At 45.3% G+C, this 19,286-nt stretch overlaps 1 protein-coding gene across 1 annotated transcript in view; it reads left to right on the top strand.

Annotated features, from left to right (window-relative positions):
• The first annotated feature begins 3,366 nt into the window (after positions 1-3,366).
• Positions 3,367-19,286, top strand: part of LOC148105833 (focadhesin-like) — a 32,134-nt gene continuing 16,214 nt past the window's right edge. The window contains exons 1-20 of the mRNA XM_087839045.1: positions 3,367-3,383; positions 4,940-5,011; positions 6,315-6,389; positions 6,817-6,971; positions 7,894-7,986; positions 10,154-10,255; positions 10,377-10,602; positions 10,746-10,952; positions 11,403-11,490; positions 11,657-11,850; positions 12,991-13,251; positions 13,660-13,764; positions 14,262-14,363; positions 14,460-14,587; positions 15,670-15,796; positions 15,911-16,045; positions 16,955-17,005; positions 17,139-17,222; positions 17,445-17,583; positions 18,892-19,080. Coding sequence (XP_087695171.1) covers positions 4,955-5,011; positions 6,315-6,389; positions 6,817-6,971; positions 7,894-7,986; positions 10,154-10,255; positions 10,377-10,602; positions 10,746-10,952; positions 11,403-11,490; positions 11,657-11,850; positions 12,991-13,251; positions 13,660-13,764; positions 14,262-14,363; positions 14,460-14,587; positions 15,670-15,796; positions 15,911-16,045; positions 16,955-17,005; positions 17,139-17,222; positions 17,445-17,583; positions 18,892-19,080 — 2,518 coding nt within the window. The 5' untranslated portion in view covers positions 3,367-3,383; positions 4,940-4,954. The remainder of the gene's footprint in view (positions 3,384-4,939; positions 5,012-6,314; positions 6,390-6,816; positions 6,972-7,893; positions 7,987-10,153; positions 10,256-10,376; positions 10,603-10,745; positions 10,953-11,402; positions 11,491-11,656; positions 11,851-12,990; positions 13,252-13,659; positions 13,765-14,261; positions 14,364-14,459; positions 14,588-15,669; positions 15,797-15,910; positions 16,046-16,954; positions 17,006-17,138; positions 17,223-17,444; positions 17,584-18,891; positions 19,081-19,286) is intronic.

Below are 19,286 nucleotides of genomic sequence, written 5' to 3'. Positions count from 1 at the left end.
GTGTCAAAATGTTGGACTGTTCCTTTATCAGTGTGTAACAGTGTGTGTATGAGAGCCATGTAATGTCCATGTGTGCATGCTGACTGTGCTGCTCTGACCCCCCTCCTCCTTTCAGGGTGGAGCCTGCTGGAGTCCGATGGTTGAGACCAGGTCTGAGGAAGTGTAAGTGTGTTTTTAATGGGATTCATGAAAACAAAGCAGCACACATTCAACCATCTTCATCATGTCAGGAGTCATCATCAAAGTGTCAATCAATGAACAGATGATGGATCAATAACTGCAGCTGGATTGTGTTTGTTCTCTCCATCAGATTCCTGTCAACTCACAATCGACACAAACACAGTGAACACAAAGCTCCAACTGTTTGACAACAACAGGAAGGTGACACGTGTGGAGAGTGTGTGGAAGGTTCAGTCATATCCTGATCATCCAGACAGATTTGATGTTCATCCTCAGCTGCTGTGTAGAGATGGTCTGACTGGTCGCTGTTACTGGGAGGTCGAGTGGACGAGCAGGGCTTGGATATCAGTGAGTTACAGAGGAATCAAAAGGAAAGGAGACAGTGATGAGTGTGTTTTTGGTAGAAATGATCAGTCCTGGAGTCTTTGCTGCTCTTATCGTGGTTCCTCTGTGTGGCACAATTACAGAGAAACATGCATCTCCTCCTCCTCTGTCTCTAACAGAGCAGCAGTGTATGTGGACTGTCCTGCTGGCACTCTGTCCTTCTACAGAGTCTCCTCTGACTCTCTGATCCACCTCCACACCTTCAACACCACATTCACTGAACCTCTTTATCCTGGATTTGGGTTCTGGGAACCATCGTATCCTCTCTCCTTAAGAAGAATTATTCATGGCTCTGGGTCAGTGACTCTGTGTAGTTAGTCTTACCTGTTAGAGAAACAGTTCAGTCTGTACATGTCTGTGTCTTTCACTCAGAAACACATGATGAGATTCATGGATTCAGTCAGTTGATGTTTTAAACTAAATGATTCACAAATTATTCTTCAACACAAGTTTGGTGAGCAGCAGGGCTCATCCTGATTTTAGTTTTTGTGCATTATAATGATGAAATAACTTTGTCATGTCTGTGGTGGCCTTTGGAGAATTAAACCATCCTTTAGAAACTAAATATAAATGTCATATTTTCCAACATTGATATTTTTCTGTGTTTCAGACGACAATGAAAAGATAAAGAACAGTCTGTAAATCATAAGTTATCAATTCAAATGATTATTAAAGCCACAAGAGAAGCTTCCTGTTATTTGTACCACTCACCTGGTCATGTGATCCAGCTGTGCAGCCAATCATAACTGACTTCACTTTCTACTTTGATATTTCCATGGTGAATGGACTGATTCTTGTTTAACACGTTCATACTCTGATGGATGCATCGGAGAGGGTTAGTGTCTTGCTCAAGGATACTTTGTGTGCCAGCTGGAGCAGTCAGGGATTGAACCACCAACCTTCTGATCATTAGATGCCTTGCTCTATCTCCTGAGCTACAGCCATCATCAAAGCTCTTTCTTAAATCCTCTCTGAGAGGAGCTCAAACACGAGGAAGAGACGAAAGTGAGGGAAGAGAGTGGACTCATTAGTAAAATGAAAAACAGCCAGCGTTGATGTTTAAGACAAGTGAGGTCACAGAAATACTATATATGGCAGTGGTCACCATGGCAACATCAATGTCGGTTGCTACGTGTTGTATTGATCCTGATCTGTGAGCCTCATATCAGGATATGCTGTTGTTTGCTTGATCATTCCTCAGCTCGTCTGTGTGAAGCTGAGTGTAAAGAGGCTCCTGCTGTTAGAGAAACACTCTGATGATATATGATGTATGATATGTCTCTTCTATTTTTCTATGATCATATTTTGATTTTGATTGTGATTGGTTTCATTTGTTTCTTCAGTGGCTGTAGTGTTTTAATGTTTAGATTGTCTTTTGTTCCATTTTGTAATTGTGTATAAAGTTTGATTTGAATGAAAGTTACACTCAAATGCTTTCAGTGTTGCTGTGTTGAGTGTTTGCATGTTTAATGATTGTATGGAAGACACACAAAGACATGTGACTAAAGAAATCTGTACTAGAGTGACTTAAAAAAATAAATAAATAGTAGAAAACAAAACAGATGTTGAATTCTTTAGAGAATTTTCTAAAAATCTTTTTCTTTCTAAACAGAATCCAGAATATTGATCTTTGACATGGAAGCTGTTTCTACAGGATCCTGATGGACACTCAAAGGTTTAGAAAATGTTCTCTTTAGTTGTTTACAGCAGAAAATCAACCGATGTGAACCAAAACAACAGAAATGCACAAGTGTGTGAGACTAGAAATGATAGAATCAGAACTGCTGATTTCATTACTCTGAACTTTTAAAGGCAGGTTTTGTGTCTGAGAGCAGGGACACTTGCTGTGTTCAGTGACTGTAAGTTCAGGCTACCCTTGATTTAGTTGCTAGATGTTTTTAAACTGTGTTTATTTTATAAGGCTCATTAAAAGCCATCTGAACTAGAGATGGACCGATCCGACATTGTGTATCGGTATCAGTCCGATACTGACCTAAATTACTGGATCGTATATAAGTAATAAATAAAAAAAGATGTAATCCGATCTACTAAATATCACAAAAGCACCTCAGAAAACTTGCGACATGGCGTAACCCAACACATGACCTTAGCTCATAGGAGCAGTATGTGTCACGTGATAGAGCGGCTGTGGCGTGCGAGACCTGTCGGCGGTCTGGTGGAGCATTTGGAGCCTCGCGACGTGCTTCCAAACCGGCCGACGTGGTTTCTTACGGACTCATCTCAGACCCAAGACTTTGAAGGCTCGCCGGCTGTAAATCGTCTGTAATGAGACGCTTTACATGTCTGAGCTGAAGTTTGTTATCAGTGTTTAAAAAGGCTGCATCTGTGATGGTTGGCATTAGATCAGTGCCTATGGAAGTGGCACCTTGCACATTTGGAAAGGAACCAAGACTGAATTATATACACAGGTTTTAGAGCAGCATGTGCTCCCATGGAGATGATGTCTTTTACATGTTTAAGGAGGATGTTGCTAAGCTGCACACTACAGCATTATGAATAAAGTATGGGTTCATGAGATTTAATTTTTGTAATTTAATTTAATTTAATTTAATTCAATTTTATTTACATTTCACACAGTGTGTCAACATTTTGTCATAAAATAATATTAACAACAAGAAACAACGACAGCAACAACAACAATAATAATTTCATTGCTCTATTAAATGTGCTGAAAATATGAACTCAGCCTGCGCGTGCTGTGCATGTCTGTGACGTAATCGCGTGAGAAAGGCGGTTTCCTGTCCTTTTTGGCCCTCGCTGCTCGCCGTATGTCCGCGCGGGTCTGCTGGATTAAGGAGGTAAAGTTTTTTGAACAGCATGTATAACTTTAACTGAGCTTCGTTAGTCTTTCTCAGCCTGCTGCAGTTACAGTTACAGCCGCGTATCTATTACAGTGAACCTGCCGTCAGCTGTATCACGTTAGCATTAGCTTGTGTTGATGCTAAGCTGCTATTAGCAGGTCCTGTTCAAAGTTGTGTCCGGACGACTTTACAGTTTAGTTTCCTCCGATCACCAGATATTTGTGGATGGCCTCGTGTGTACGGAAGCTTCGTGGTGAAGCGCTTTGGCCTGTGGGAAATGTAGGAAACATCAGGACGAGCTGCGCACCGCAGTAAACCGCTTTGACAAATCAACCTTATTTTCACTCACTTCATTAATAAAAGTTTTGTCACTTGGAAAACTGCATTTTTCACACATCTCGCCGTTAATGTCACCCAGCTAACGGTGTAGTTTCAAGAAACAATGCAGTGTTCCTGCCACGAACATCACGACGGAAGCCCTGCAGGGTAGATCTGCGCAGCGGCTCTGACGGAAACGCCACAGATAGTAGCTCATTCTCCTCCTTCCGCTTTCTCCTCTTAGTGTCTCCATAGCAACTCATCTGCCTCCTCTCACCTGGTCCCGAGGATCCAGGTCTGTCACCTGGTCTCAGGTTCACCCTGAGCTGGCCCTCCTCGTCCATTCCAGTCACTCTCAAAGACAAACTGAACATTTTCCACTACGACACATCCAGCTGGGTTTTAGTTTTAATTTGAAGTCATTGTCACCATCTCCAAAACAGACACCAGAGCAGGTCTAACTCCTGTTAAAGCCAAGATTTAAAATCCTCCTTCTGACAGACGAGGTCTCGAATAATCAGCCTCTGTCGTCTCTTAAAAAGCTTGTAGTACAAAGTTATACTGATAGAGCACTCCCTCCTCAGACTGCAGCCTTATTTGTTGTTGCTAGGCCCATCTCCTGTGGACCAGCTCCCAGCTTGGATTCATGAGACTCCCCATTTATTGTTTGTGTTTTTTCTCTAAAGCTTATTGTTAGAAGTGGATCAGGTGTCTCTGAGCGTATCCCAGTAACACTGCAGTAGGAGGGCTGCTGGGAGACTTCATCATCTATCACCATGTGTTCTCTTTGAAAGCTACGTATTTGTTATATAAGATAACATAATCAGGCACTGTTAGCATCTATGTTTGAACCCTTATTAATAGATATACATGACAACACACTGCCACAGTACTAAAATAGTTTAGCAAAATGCATTTAGAAACAACAATGTACACGTCATGTAAGTTCATATAAAGTTTCATCCAGAAACTTTACATGAACCTAAAGTGTTGTTTAGTTAGTGGGTGGATGGCTGAAGGGTAATCTTGGTTTCCTTTGTTTGGGACAAACATTTGGGAATGTTTGTTTGAGAGGAAGAATAACCTGTTTGGATCAGTCAGGGGTTCGATGTCACATCCCTGAGCTAAAGTCTGATTTCCCTGATATGTGATCATCTGTAGTTTAACAGGAGAGCTGTCTTTACTTTGATCAAACCTCCTTCTCTTGTTCTAATGGAGATTCTGGATGTTCACAGGTATGATCCAGTGACATGATGGAGAGTTTAAAGACGCGGCTCGAGTTCCCCAGCCCCGTCATACAAGCCCAGGTAAGAGGCGGACTCTGCTCTGTGACTCCTCCCATCCAAATGATACCAATGATCCTTCCCTTGTCTGATTCCACAGGTACGAGTGATTTGTTAATGATAGAGGTAAACTAAGTAGCAGCTCACACAGGCAGAAAATCTCTACCATTAACAGGAATTCAGCAATACTCATAAAAAAGTCTCCTGATAAGACAGAGTAAAGAGTAACGTAACTATTTGATAGAGTAACATGACTGTAAGGTGCACTGATACATGTGTGCAGCTGTTGGAGGATTTTAAAGAGATATGAGGTGAGTTTACAGTGTAACAAGATCCAAGACACAGAGTTACTTTGTATGTTTGTTGGCAACCACGAGGGTTTCTGAGTCACTCACACTCGTGTGTTTAATATGTTTATGTAGAGGAGAGGCAGGTTTTACTGAACACACACAGACTCAGGTCCCTGTAGGCACATTCATTCATTCATTCATTCATTCATTCATTCATTCATTCATTCATTCTTTCATTTACTCATTCATTCATTCATTCATCCATCAATCCATTCATTCATTCATTCACTCACTCATTCATTCATTCATTCATCCATTCATTCGCTCATTCATTCATCCATCCATTCATTCATTCATTCACTCATTCATTCATTCATCCATCAATCCATTCATTCATTCATTCATTCATTCATTCACTCATTCATCCATCAATCCATTCATTCATCCATTCATTCATTCACTCATTCATTCATTCATCCATCAATCCATTCATTCATTCATTCATTCATCCATTCATCCATTCATCCATTCATTCATTCACTCATTCACTCATTCATTCATTCATCCATCCATCCATCAATCCATTCATTCATTCATTCACTCACTCACTCATTCACTCATTCATTCATTCACTCACTCATTCACTCATTCATTCATCCATCCATCCATCCATCCATCCATTCATTCATTCATTCATCCATTCATCCATCAATCCATTCATTCATTCCTTCATTCGTTCAACCATTCATTCACTCATTCATTCATTCATCCATCCATCCATCCATCAATCCATTCATTCATTCACTCACTCATTCACTCATTCATTCATTCATTCATTCATTCACTCACTCACTCACTCACTCACCCCTCCATCCATCCATCCATTCACTCACTCATTCATTCACTCATTCATTCATTCATTCATTCACTAATTCATTCATTCATTCATTCATTCATTCACTCTGTAGTGTTGGTTTCTCTTCCTCTCTTTGTTATTGTGAATAATGGTACAGAAGTGTGATTTTCTTGTTTTGTAGACGGTGAGAAGTCTTGTTGCAGCTGTCTTAAAGGAAAAAGGGTCAGATGGGCAAATCACCTGGTCCTGTGCTCAGGTGAGTTCCTGTAAGAGTCACATATGATCATTTCTTTAGTTACATGAAGTATAAAAGAGCAGGAACATCTGCTTCATGTGGTCCTGTGTTTTATCCTCAGTGACTTTGACACATCTGCTGTGAGGCTGACACCTCTGATCTCACAGTGTCAGCTTTGTTTTTATACACAGATATAAAATATGGATATGCACTGATAAACGATCATAGTTATAATATTTCTGACTGTCTGAGTCCAAATTGAATCAAACCTTGTTGGGATTGAATCAGTGCTGAGCCCGAGTGGCTGAACTGAGTGGGACAGATTGCATTCTCACGTGCACCTCTGTCTTTGTCCGTTTTCATTCAGGGCTTCAGTGCATGTGTGGAAATGGCACAGATCGTTTTGTTAAACTTCTGAAACACTGACTGCATCACTGTTGTTGTTCAGGGCTCAGCACTGGAAGCTTTGTGGCAGCAGTGCTGCAGTGACTGTGCTGTGGTGTGTTCAGCGTGCTGTGACACCTTGGTGTTATTGGTGGACCAGGGCCATGCAGACCTGGACTACATCCTCAATGGTGTCCTCAACCTCCTGCCTTCTGCAAGGTATGCAACGCGCAGTTATTGGACGCCACGATCCTGCCTCAGAAAGCTCAGCTCAGCTGTTTGTCAATGAGTCTGACAGAGGCTCTGTAACCTGCATCCATGCAGCGTTACAGCCGCTGCACAAAGGCACAACATGAAAGATAGACCTCAGCAGGACGAGGTTGTGTATCAGCAGGACAAAGAAGGCTCTCTTTAGCATGAGAATGCTAACACTGTGAACTGAGAAGAGGTATGAAGAAGGCCGTGTTTGTCCACTGTTACTGGCCATCGTCACCTACAAATTCAGTCTTTAAATCCCTTTAAAGGCCCACTCACACCTCGCCTCAGGTGACCTCAAAGGTCACATGATGGGTCGCGGAAAGGTCTCATAGTGGTTCAACCCTTAACCCTTGGTGTTGACAATGACCTACGCTTTTGTTTATACTCATGTGATGACGCACATGACAAATAGCTCGATGACCATCTCCAAGGAGGGAAACGCCCTGTAGGGTTTAAATATGTGGGTCTCTCCACCTTGTATAAGAAGTGAAACATCTTTAAAACTTAATCAAGTCCAGTCGCCTTCTTTTCCAGCTACCAGTGTGTAACATGAAGTCAATGCTTCCAGTGCAGGAACCCGACTGACAGTCTACAAACTGAGTTAGACACATGGAGGTCACAGCTTAGTCTGTGCTGAGGATAAATCCACGATGTCATTGCTCTCCATCAGGGCTCATGTGAAGTAAAGAAAATAGCTTTGAAAGTTCAAACTGGAAACATGAAAATGTTAAAGGTCACTGTTCCACAGTTCAGAGCTGGATGCTCTCTAATCTGGACGCTAACCTAGTTGTGCAGCATAATGTAACTATTTGAAAACATTTGAAGCAATGAAAACGCTCACACTGTTAGTTTTTTCAGTTATTCTGACTCTGATGTCCAACAGACACACTCAAGGGTTGATCAAAGTCATTCGCCGATTGTTGGAGATGCAGGCTGACCAGAGCGATGGACACTTCACCTGTCCGTATTCTATCAGGTAAGTATCTCATGTCTAATATCTAGAGATGTTCAAACATATTGTCTTGTGTAATCTATCAAGCTACATATAGCTTGTAGCTTACTGCTAGTCCAAAGAAGCAGCATTGGTCCACCACCCACTTGAAGTGCCGTAGGGGTCCGGTGCTCTGTCTGGTGGCAGTCAAAGGCCCTGGTGCTTCAGTCCCAGCTATAAACTGGCTCTTGGAGCATGAGAATCCCAAACTGGTGCATGAGGTTGAAAAATACTGACTACATGTAAAGAGTGAGAGGTGGCAGACAGGGAATGGGTACGTTTGCATCTCCCTGATTTGATGGCAGCATTTAGAAGTTTTCCCTGGTGGACAAGACGGTTGCTTCCCTGTGCCGTCATGTTGGGAACAGGTGCCGATAGTCATTTGTTCACATGTGACTAACAGTTGTTTAGAGTAATTTTTAGAGTTGCTGGGTGAGGTGGGTACCCCATCTAGCAACTCCATAGTCCTGCTGGGGGACTTTAATGTTGTGGCAATCTCTGAACCAGAAGATAGACATTGGAGGTTCAGGAGCAGCAGGTTGAAGCGTCCTGTTAGGCTTGGCTATCGTCTGGCAGATATCGACAGGATGAGTGTAACTCTTGCAGAAGCTGACGCAAAAACTCAGGTGTACGAGGAGCTTGGTGAGGCAATGGAGCAAGACTTCTTGAGCTTGGTCCGTTTTGCCATCACTGTCGGATCTATTCCTGGTGGGTGTTGTTATCAATGCTGTTTTGAGTAATTCTGCAGCTGCGTGGGAAACATTGGGAATGAGAAACAGCACCTCCAAGTCTGAGGCTGTGGTTCAAAGCTGAAAACAGTGGAGCACCCACTCCAGGTCAAGGACGAGCTGGCGCCCAAGTTGGAGGCGTTTAAGTATCTGTGGGTGTTGTTCATGAGTGAGGACAGAGTGACAGACGGTGCTGTGGCTGCAGTGAAGGGGCCGCTGTAAGAACGAACAGGATTTTAACATTAAAAGTGATGTTTGGTCACAATATAGTGAGCTCTCCTCTTTTTAGTGTATAAAATCTGTCCTGTGGATGATTGCAGACTTCACCTCAAAGGCAAAGACACTCGTGAACATCCGTATAAAAATCAGCGGTGCAACAGAAAGATCTCCTCTGTCCAAATTGTCTGCCAGTGCTCTGAAACACCAACAGACTTTGAGTCACAATAAATAGAAGAAACTCCTGATTGTTTGCTTCCTTTGTGCTGGAACGTGGGGAGTGCTCTGATAGGCTGACGAGTTGGCGTGTATTGAAACTGAGGGTCTGGAAATGGCGTGCTGAAGGGTGACACATGTGGTCAAACAGGTTCCGTCATGTGAAGACTGGAAACACGGAGGAGTAGACGTCTGGCCCACAGTGCAGGCTGTCACAGCACAGACGTGAGCTTCCTTCCTGCACTTGGAAAATGATTGAACAGGCTCACAGCACTTCATTCAAAGGCTGATCTATGATGGTATCAGTGGATGCATTAGTGTGTGTGCAACTGCTAACGTTTTGTCTCTCACACTCAACTCTGGTTACAGGTACGTGTGAGTACACCATATTTTAAGCATGTTTTCATCCTCATAGGTGGCAGCTACGTGACATTTTGCCTTTAGATTGTCACTGTGGGAGTGGGTGTGTAAATCCAGTTTGTGTGGAAACAGTATGGATGTTGGAGGACTATTTATATGACTGCATTCTGCAAAAGTGACGATGTGTAGCCAACAGTAAAGGATCGATGCTTTAAAATAACACTGTCAATAGTTTTTAGTGTTGACAGTTTGCACTTGTTCTTTGGAGAACTTGTAATTCAGTTTTATTCATACAGCAACAAATCACAACAACAGTCGCCTCAAGGAGCTTTATATTGTACAGTATATCCTATAATAACACAGAGAAAAACCCAACAATCATATGACCCCCTATGAGCAGCACTTTGGCGACAGTGGGAAGGAAAAACTCCCTTTTAACAGGAAGAAACCTCTGGCAGGCTCAGGGAGGGGCGGGGCCATCTGCTGTGATTGGTTGGGTTGAGAGAAGGAAGGCAACAGATCTTGTGTGGATTGAGGCCTTCTTAGTTTGTCTTCGTTGTAATAGACTGACTCAGTGGTTTGTTGGGAGCATAACTTGAATCAGAGCTGGGACACTGACCCGTCCATTGCAGGAGCAGCCCTCACCCGTACGTCACAGCCCTGGAGAACAGAGTGGACTGCTGGCCGGCTCTGCTGTTCGAGATCGATGACTTTATCCAGAAAGCTGTTGACAGGTAAGTCTTACTGGTTCCTATCGTAGCTGTTATGTTGTACACTACTTTGAAGACAACTGGACATTATGAGATGATCTATTCTCAGAGATTCTTATGACTCCAGTGTGTGTGTACGTTACAGAGATAAAGAGGCTTATATCACCATGCTGGCCCCCTTCCTTCGGTACCTATACTGCCAACCTCACAGGCAACCCGAGCACGCGCTCCTTCGACAGAGTCTTCTTAGGGTGATGCTGCCCATTCAGGGAGGATCCAGGTCCGCCCCCCAGAACAAGGAGCAGGAAACGCTGTCCCCAGTGTCTGACAGGCTGCTGCTCTGTCTTTGTCAGCTGGTTCCACACATGCAGGTAACACACTGAAGTTATGTTAGGTAACTGTACAAAGACACGTCAACATGTTTCCACTCTGTATGTTACACCATCGTTGACAGGAAGTAACTAATACAGAGAGCAGGATGGAGCTATGTCAGCCTCTCCTCTCTGTCCTGCAGGTGGACAGCGTGGAGGCAGTCCTGGAGCTGTGTGCGTTTGTGGGCGCTCTGCTCCAAGATCTAACTGGGACCTCTGGAGACCAGTGGAAACCAGAGAAAGCGGCGCTGGCTCTGCAGCTGCTGTGTGCGTGTCGGCGATGCCTCGAGTTCAACGGAGACTGCAGACCAATAATCGGCTTAATGCAGCAGCTTGTTCCAGCCTGTCAGGTGATCGCTGTTTGTAGACAATCAGACACCAGCAAAGATAAAGAAGCCGCGCTGCTGTGCTGGTTAACGTGAGCTAAATATGGAAGTAAACAAAAGTGATGCTTTTTGTTTCACATGTGCAAATATCTCTGCTCCAAACCTGAGCCTGGACTCACAGCAGTGGGTTATTTGGCATTAATGCTTATCAGCTTCTTCACTCACTGCAGCGAGCTGACATGGACATGCACACATGTGAATATCTGACACTCAAAGACACTTTGTAGAAATTTCATCCTTTTCAAGGAAGCAACATTGTTTTTGCCTTGTTACTACTACCAGGGAAAACACACCTGAGGTTTAATGTGTGAGCCCTCGGGCCTCTGTGGCCTGGGGCACCATGCAGTACCTCTGGTCATCATCACCGTATCACACATGTATTGACCTGTTGGCATCGCTGTTTGTTTTCTGCAGGAGTTGCTGTTGGATGAGCTGATGATGGGCGTGGCCTTGCTCTTGTTGGAAGCCCCTTCAGATCAGCTGACCAGCCTTCTCAGACTTGGTAAAGTGATTATTTTGGACAAAGCTCTGCTGGCTTTAGCTTCCTTTAAGAGACTTTGAAGCAGTGAAAGAATTAGTGGGAACAAAACTAGGTTGTGTGTGCAGGTCATGGTTGGAACCTCACAGAGCTTTGTGTCCTACATGAGATATTCTTTCTCTTAACACAGCACTGAGTTTGGTCCCTGAACAAGCGGAGGCGTCGCCCTGGTTGAGTCCGGTCCTGATTCTCCCCGTGTTGCAGCTCCTGTCCTGCTTGGGTCTCACTGAGCCGCTGTCTGACCAGAACACACACAGCACCAACCACAGGCTGGCTCACAGCCTGCTGCACAGAGTTAGCAGGCCCGCAGATAAACCCCAGCAGGTAACCCAGCAGGTAGCCTAGCAGGTAGCCCAGCAGGTAACCCAGCAGGTAGCCCAGCAGGTAGCCTAGCAGGTAGCCTAGCAGGTAACAGAGCAGGTAACAGAGCAGGTAACCCAGCAGGTAACCCAGCAGGTAACCCAACAGGTAACAGAGCAGGTAACCCGGCAGGTAACCCAGCAGGTAACAGAGCAGGTAACCCAGCAGGTAACCCAGCAGGTAACCCAACAGGTAACAGAGCAGGTAACCCGGCAGGTAGCCCAGCAGGTAGCCTAGCAGGTAGCCTAGCAGGTAGTCCAGCAGGTAACCCAGTAGGTAGCCCAGTAGGTAACCCGGCAGGTAGTCCAGCAGGTAACCCAGTAGGTAGCCCAGTAGGTAACCCGGCAGGTAACCCGGCAGGTAGCCCAGCAGGTAGCCTAGCAGGTAGCCTAGCAGGTAGCCCAACAGGTAGCCCAGCAGGTAGCCTAGCAGGTAACCCAACAGGTAGCCCAACAGGTAGCCTAGCAGGTAACCCAGCAGGTAGCCCAACAGGTAACCCAGCAGGTAGCCTAGCAGGTAGCCTAGCAGGTAGCCTAACAGGTAGCCCAACAGGTAACCCAGCAGGTAGCCTAGCAGGTAGCCTAGCAGGTAGCCTAACAGGTAGCCCAACAGGTAACCCAGCAGGTAGCCTAGCAGGTAGCCTAGCAGGTAACCCAACACGTAACCCAACAGGTAGCCCAACAGGTAGCCTAGCAGGTAGCCTAGCAGGTAACCCAACAGGTAGCCCAACAGGTAGCCTAGCAGGTAGCCTAGCAGGTAGCCCCAGGCCTGTTTCTCACATTCAGTTTTTGGAGTCTTTCTTTGAGGTGTAGCCACGTAATTCAAACACTGTTACAATAGTGCAGGTAGCTGTTAGGTGGTGAGTGGACAGAGCATTAGAGCACAGACGACATCCATCCAAAAATACTGTTTCCCTCTCAGTGTCATAGCAACAGGGCTGTCTTCACTGCCTCTTCTTCAGGGTCAGCATCCAGTCTCTGGAGTGTTGTTCCTCTGGGATGCTTTGCTTGATCCTTAAATTACACTTCATTAACATTCATGGTGCATCTGTAGCTTTGCTCTTTGTTCTTTCTCATTTGTTTCTCATGAATCTGTCTCCCTCAGCCGGCCCCATCACTGCCTCTGTCTCTGAGTTCCTGGTATAGTGAGCTCAGCGTGTCTTTGTCGGTACTGCGCAAAGTGGCCAACAATCCAGCAGCAGCGACCGATTGGCTGTTGGCGGTCAGCTCCGCCCTGTCGTCCAGCCAGCGCCTGTCCTCCTCTCTTGTCCTGATTGTGACTTATCTCATCATCATGGGTCAGGAAAACATCTGCCAGCTGGCTTTGAAAGCAAGCCAGGCTGTCGCTGCTGCCGACCCCTGCCAGGTAGATACCCCACACAACTGGTTCTCTTAAATCTGTGGCCTGAATATAAAGTAATGCATGTTGTTCCCTCTGACATGTAGATATGTTGTATGTAAGGCAGCTAGCTCGTGTTTGTCTTTCTAAGAGCAGTAAACACATGTTGATAACCTGGTGTTTTGGCACCAACACATGACTTTGAAATGATTCAGATCAGCAGGAAGATAAAAGCTGTCACTGCTGTGTGATTGCTGCTAATCTGCTGCCGTATAAAGGGAGAGGTTAGGGAGTGCTCTAAGGGGACAGACTTCCCTCTGGACTTGTGTTGGAGTCACTAGCTGCAGAAGAAGTGTGAAGTTTACCCCTCATTGTTTCATTGTACCCCTAATGTTTGGTTGGTGTGTTTGCTGATGTGGGCGTTTCCCTCTGCAGGTCCCGCCCCTCGTGCTGCTTCTTTTGTTCAAACTGACCAAAGAAAAGAGTCCCGTCCTGGCTCACGCTGTTCTCACAAGCCTGCCAAACCTCGGCACTCATAAGGTACGCAGCACGACTAAGAAGAACCTGTACTGACTGTGAGCGTCTGGAGACGGGGCTGGAACATCAGCAGCACCTTTCTACTTCATCTGAGCGCTCACAGTGTGTTTTAGTCCATCATACACACAGATGAGCTTTTATCTGTGGGGTCATCCAGGTCATGTAGTCTGAGGAGCTTTTCTTCACCCAGGAGGCTTCTAGAGTTTAAAAACCAGTGACCCGCGTGTCCCAAATACCCGCATGTGAGCACAATCCACCAATAACAGTGAATAACTGAGATGAACACGGACAGTGTTTCTTGTACCCAGTTTGTAGGAGCTGGGATTGGACCACAGCAGCCTCTGTGTGGGATAGATGCAGTGCTCTGTAGTATAAAGCACTCTGTCAGTGAGCTGGACTCTCCAAACCAGCAGTCATCGTCTAACATCTGCCTTCTTCAGCTGTAACCGTGTGTTTCTCTTGTAAACTTGGCTCTGATCATATGTGCTGTAATGTTCCAGCTTTGCTTCCCGATCGTGCTGCACAGTCTGCACATGCTGGCCGGCTCCCCCAAGCTGAGAGCAGTGGGACTGCGCCTCATGACCGCTCTGTGGAAGAAACAGGTTTGCAATAATAACACATTACTATAAATGTCATATTCACGTGTTCAAAGCTTCTGTTTGTCTTTGATTGTGTGCTGCTTTGGTCATGTCTGTAAGGACCGGGTCTACCCAGAGCTGCAGCGTCTAATGAGCCAGCAGGACAGCAGGGTGGTGCTGGGGAGGGACGCCCAGTGGGAGCAGATCCTGGCCAGGGCCGCCTGTGTCAGGGACATCTGCAGAGAGAGGTGGGTCCTCCCATACTTACAGAAACAGTGGGCACTTCCTACATTCACTGGTTCATTCATTCAGTGGACTTTGCATGCACAGTGCAGACAGTGTGAGCTTCCAACACCAGGACTCTTCATCTTCCCTTCTGATGAGTAATAATCACTGACTGGACTCTTCATAGATGTTTCTGCTCAACAAGCTGATAAAAGTTCAGAAAAATAGAAATAATTGTTTTTTCAGTCACATCAACTTTGCTTGTTAAGATAAATGAATGCACTTTGTAGCTTTGCAGTGAATGAAGCCTCAGCTCGACGCTCCACTGAGTCCCTGTTTCTCCAAAAATCAGCAGGAGTCCAGTTTTAAATCTTTCAGAGCAGCTACACGTGACTGAATCCAGAAGGATCAAAGTCTTACAAAGTTCAGTTCAAACAGAGAGACTGAGAGGCAGCTAACTTCCTGTCTCTGCCAGACTATCAAAATAAAAGCATACATTTGAAGCAAACGAAATCAAACTATTATTATGTCAGTCTGTAAGCATTGCTTCCCATATAATACAACTCTAAGCAAGTGAGCCATAACTTTATAGTTTTAACCCAAACTATGTTGATCATATAAACTCCACAAACTGCATCCAGGCTCCTGCACACGTCCTTTACATGTTAGCTGTGAGCTAATGCTTGTCAGTGTTTGTGAACTGGCCTTTATGTGTGTTGATGAAATCAAACGATGATTTTATTTGATTATTTCCTTTGTTCTAACCAGCTGGTGCACACTGCTCATCGTCCCGGGGCCTGTTACACCTGCTAACATGTACATGCAGCTTTGTTAGCATTAGTGAAAACCTGGGAAACCCTCTGGATGGATGCTACAGCACAAATTTAGCAAATCATTGAGCTGTTTCTTGTTTTCACAAATGCTTACGTTTGCTTTTATTGTAAAACATTTGCAGCCAGAAGAGTTTGCAATGATAAGAAGCTGTGTTTGGCATTTACTTACTTACACGTGTCCTGGCACTTTTAATGCTTTTTAATAAAAATGGTAACAAAATGAGAAGAAACACATTTTCCACTTTGTCCACGCTGATGTGTGTGTTAACCAGGCCTTACCAGCATGCAGGGGACATGGTGGCTGCCATTTCACTCACTTTAAAACAGTGCAACAGACCAGACCTGGCAACCCCGGCTGCTCTCGTCCTGCAGGGACTACAGGAGCTGTGTCGAGCAGAGGTACCTCGTCTGTCTCCATTTGTCTCTTTAAATTCAGGAATCATCTTTTTTCTGCATCATAACTTTTGAATCTTTTCCAAAGTTCTGGTCTTAAAAGAAATGTTTCTTTCTCAGGTGGTGGATATTATCTCAGCATGGAGAACTGTTTGGCCTGAGCTCAGCTGTCACTCACAGCCAGAGGTGGTTCAAGCCATCGCTGAGCTTTTGGCTCTGGTGCCTCAGCTCACAGTTAAATTAGAGCAATACGAGGTGCGTCGTAACGTTCATGTTCCTCTGTGTTGAGGAGCTAACAGAGTGACACAGGAACTCCACCAGGTTCTGTTTTTCTCTGTGGTTCTGTCTGTAAACAGGACTCTCACCAGCTGTTTGTATCACCTCACTGTAGAGTCACATCTCTACATCACTGTGTTTGGTAGCTAAAGTTAGCACATCAATGTAAAGTTGTGTAGAAGCACAAAGTACAGACGTGTGAGGGTCCAGTCCTCAGAGTCCTGCTCTGCTCGGACTTCACAGTAACTAATAAATGGATCAGCGAGTGTGAGCCTCTTTTTAAAAACAGACGTTTTGGTAATTTGTTGCTCTGGAGGATCCAACACAGTGCAGCAGAGGCCGTCCCAGCAGATGAATCCTAGACCATGCAGTGCTGCTTGTTGGAAAGCTCTCCTCCTCTCTAACAATGATATGGCAGTACAGCTTAGGTTTGCAAAGTGGCATCTAAACAAACACAAGACCAAAGGCCAAAACCAAACATGGCGTATTAGCACAGGACGCCTGAGAGGGATGCTTTTGGGTTGCAGCCACAGGACCTGTGCAGCACCTTGCAGTCACTGAGTCAGACACAAACTTCTCTGCTGTGTGAACTGAAGCTTAGAGAAAATCGCTTCATGCAAAATGCCAAAGATCCAGAGCACAGCAGCAACTTTCATATACATGAAAGCTAATTCTGGGTTTCATTAAGAGCGGCGTCCACCTTCACTGTGTTTAAAGGAAATGTCGTGCAGATCGTGCTTTAGGTCAGTGCAGCGATTTGGCTGAATGAAAGTCTGCAGAAAACATAAGAAAAGGTTGGAAAACTCTGTTGATTCTAGTGTGTGTGTGTGTGTGTGTGTGTGTGTGTGTTAAATGTGCATTAAAATGACTTCTTATTTTTGTCATTAGAAATTAAAAGAAGAGGTGGTCAGCATTCTCTGGACTTATGCTCTGAGCGAGGTCTGTATATACTGTATCTACACACACAGCTGACATGATGACTCCTACATGCACAAATATGCTGTGATGTCACATAAGTTTCATCCTCTTGTAGGAAACAGAAACATGTGTCTGCACCTTTGTGTTGTAACAGGATCCAGAGGTGGCCAGCTGTGGCTACAGGGCTTTGGCAGCCTTTCCTGAAACAGATCACACCATCAACCACCTTCCTGAGGCAGTTAAGAGTCCTGCTCCACTCTCATAACAACATCAGAACAGTTTCTAACATATTAGCCAGATCATTTTGCAATGTTTCTTTATTAATTGTCCTCAGACGTTAGTCAGGTGTAACTATGAGGCACTAGTTAATGAGGAAGCTGATGTTTCAGTTATTTTAGCGTGTTCAGAAACGTCCCTATACGCCGCCGTGTGTCAGCTCTCTCTTCTCTCTGATTGGAAGGCCCGACCACCTGCAAAGCTCCCTGAAAACGAAGAAGATGAACAGAGTAAAGAAAAGGAGGAAGATGAGAAGGATCTCTCCGTCCCAGGCTCATCTTATGTGAAGCTGATGACTCTCACCACCTCGTCTGTTCTTCCAGGTAAACTGGAGCAGCCAACAAACCAACAGGTCGTATCCTGTCGTCCCGACAGAATAAACTGCTTCTAGAGATCCATCCAGGATCTACTCTCGAGACAATGAGTCTGGGACAACAGCGGGACCCGACATAATCCACGTCTACTGTTTAAGAAGCGTTCAGTGATCAGCGGTCTGTAGATATGGGGAATGCTAAAGGCACGAACACAGGAGTGAACCGTCCTGGCCATCAAACCACGGCCCGATAACTCGCCTCTCCACGACACAGGAGCTACTGAAGCTGTGGAGGCACATGAGCCAGTACATGAGCAAAACTCTGAAAAGCATTAGAAACAACACAAAAGCTCAGCTGCTGGTTCGTAGGGCTGCTATCGTGTCATTCTGACAGTACAAGAGCACTTAAGACTAGGCAGACCAACCTGACTCTGTGCCCCATTCATGCACACTGACCTGCTGGTTACTGTGCTTCAGTGCACTGATAACATTCATCAGGAACTGTGGGAGACAGTACTGGAGTGTGCAGTGTCCCAGCTTCTGTCTGCAAAGGCTTCAATCCCCAAAGCCAGCTCATCACTAAGAGGTGATGTCATCAAATGTCATCCTGTAGATGACATCAAGCTGTATGGGAGGAGTCAGTGAGATCCACCTGGTGAGGCCAGCAGGATGAAGATCAGTCAGAGCCAAATCCGTGCAGATGCTGAAACAGATGCTGAGAAGCCCGATGAATGGTAGAAAGATCCAGATGCTTAGAGGTGAGCTGTGGTAGGAGGGAGTCTACCACGGCTGCAGACTGTGCAAAGGTGCTACGGACATTTTCCACCACGTAGTAGCAGGATGTAAGATGCAAGCTGGGATAGCATAAACTCAAAGCACAACCAGGAAGCTGTAGTGTATAGAAACACCCGCGCCACATGTGGACTAGAAGCCCCGTCGAGCCGGTAGTAGGAGTAAGGGTCGGGGGTGCTTCAACTTCCAGAGTAGCAGCGACTGGAGAACAAGAACAAAGTGGTCTTAGTGGCAGTAGGAGCGTTAGAGGCTGTAACCCTGAAAGCAGCTTCCAGGAGAGCGCAGTCCTGGGACCGCTAAGATACTTTAGGAACACATGTACGCTGCATGATGTTACAACATTTTTGTTTAGCACAACTGTTCATAACCATCAACATCACAGCTGTTTGAGCTGTTTGAGCTGCACAGAAACAGACATCAGGTGTTTGGTGTGTTTCCTGCTGGAGAGATCGTGGATCTGTCACATCTGCGTGTGATACTGAGTAATGCTGATGATGCATTGATGGTGTTTCTTTTATGTTTCCAGCCTTCGAGCTCTTCTTGACGTCACTGGTGAGGCAGGAGATGAGTCAGATGCCGCGGGGAATCTACTTCTCAGCCCTGAGGGGGGGTAACCTCCGCTCAGACCAGGGTAAAACGGTGGCAGGGATCCCGTCGTTCATGCTCAAGACCTACGAGAAAAACAAGCAGCCTGGGCTGAAGCCAGGACTGGCAGGTGACCCAGTGACACCTCTCATTTAGTTGGTGTCAGTGATATCGACTGTGTGGTGTCGTTGAACGTCACTATGAACATGTTGCTGCTTTGCCTTTAAACTCTGTAAAATCTGTCAGTCAGCATATCAAAGTTGTGTTTCTTAAATTGGTGAGGAAGAGAGAATATGTGGAGCTACAGGAAGGGACGTCTTTCTGAGGAGAGGTTTG

The sequence above is a fragment of the Neolamprologus brichardi genome, chromosome 3 (assembly GCF_056152115.1).
Source record: "Neolamprologus brichardi isolate AB-2024 chromosome 3, ASM5615211v1, whole genome shotgun sequence".
Taxonomy (NCBI): Eukaryota; Metazoa; Chordata; class Actinopteri; order Cichliformes; family Cichlidae; genus Neolamprologus; species Neolamprologus brichardi.
The sequence above is the reverse complement of the archived record's forward strand: the minus strand, read 5'-3'. Positions and strand labels throughout refer to the sequence as shown.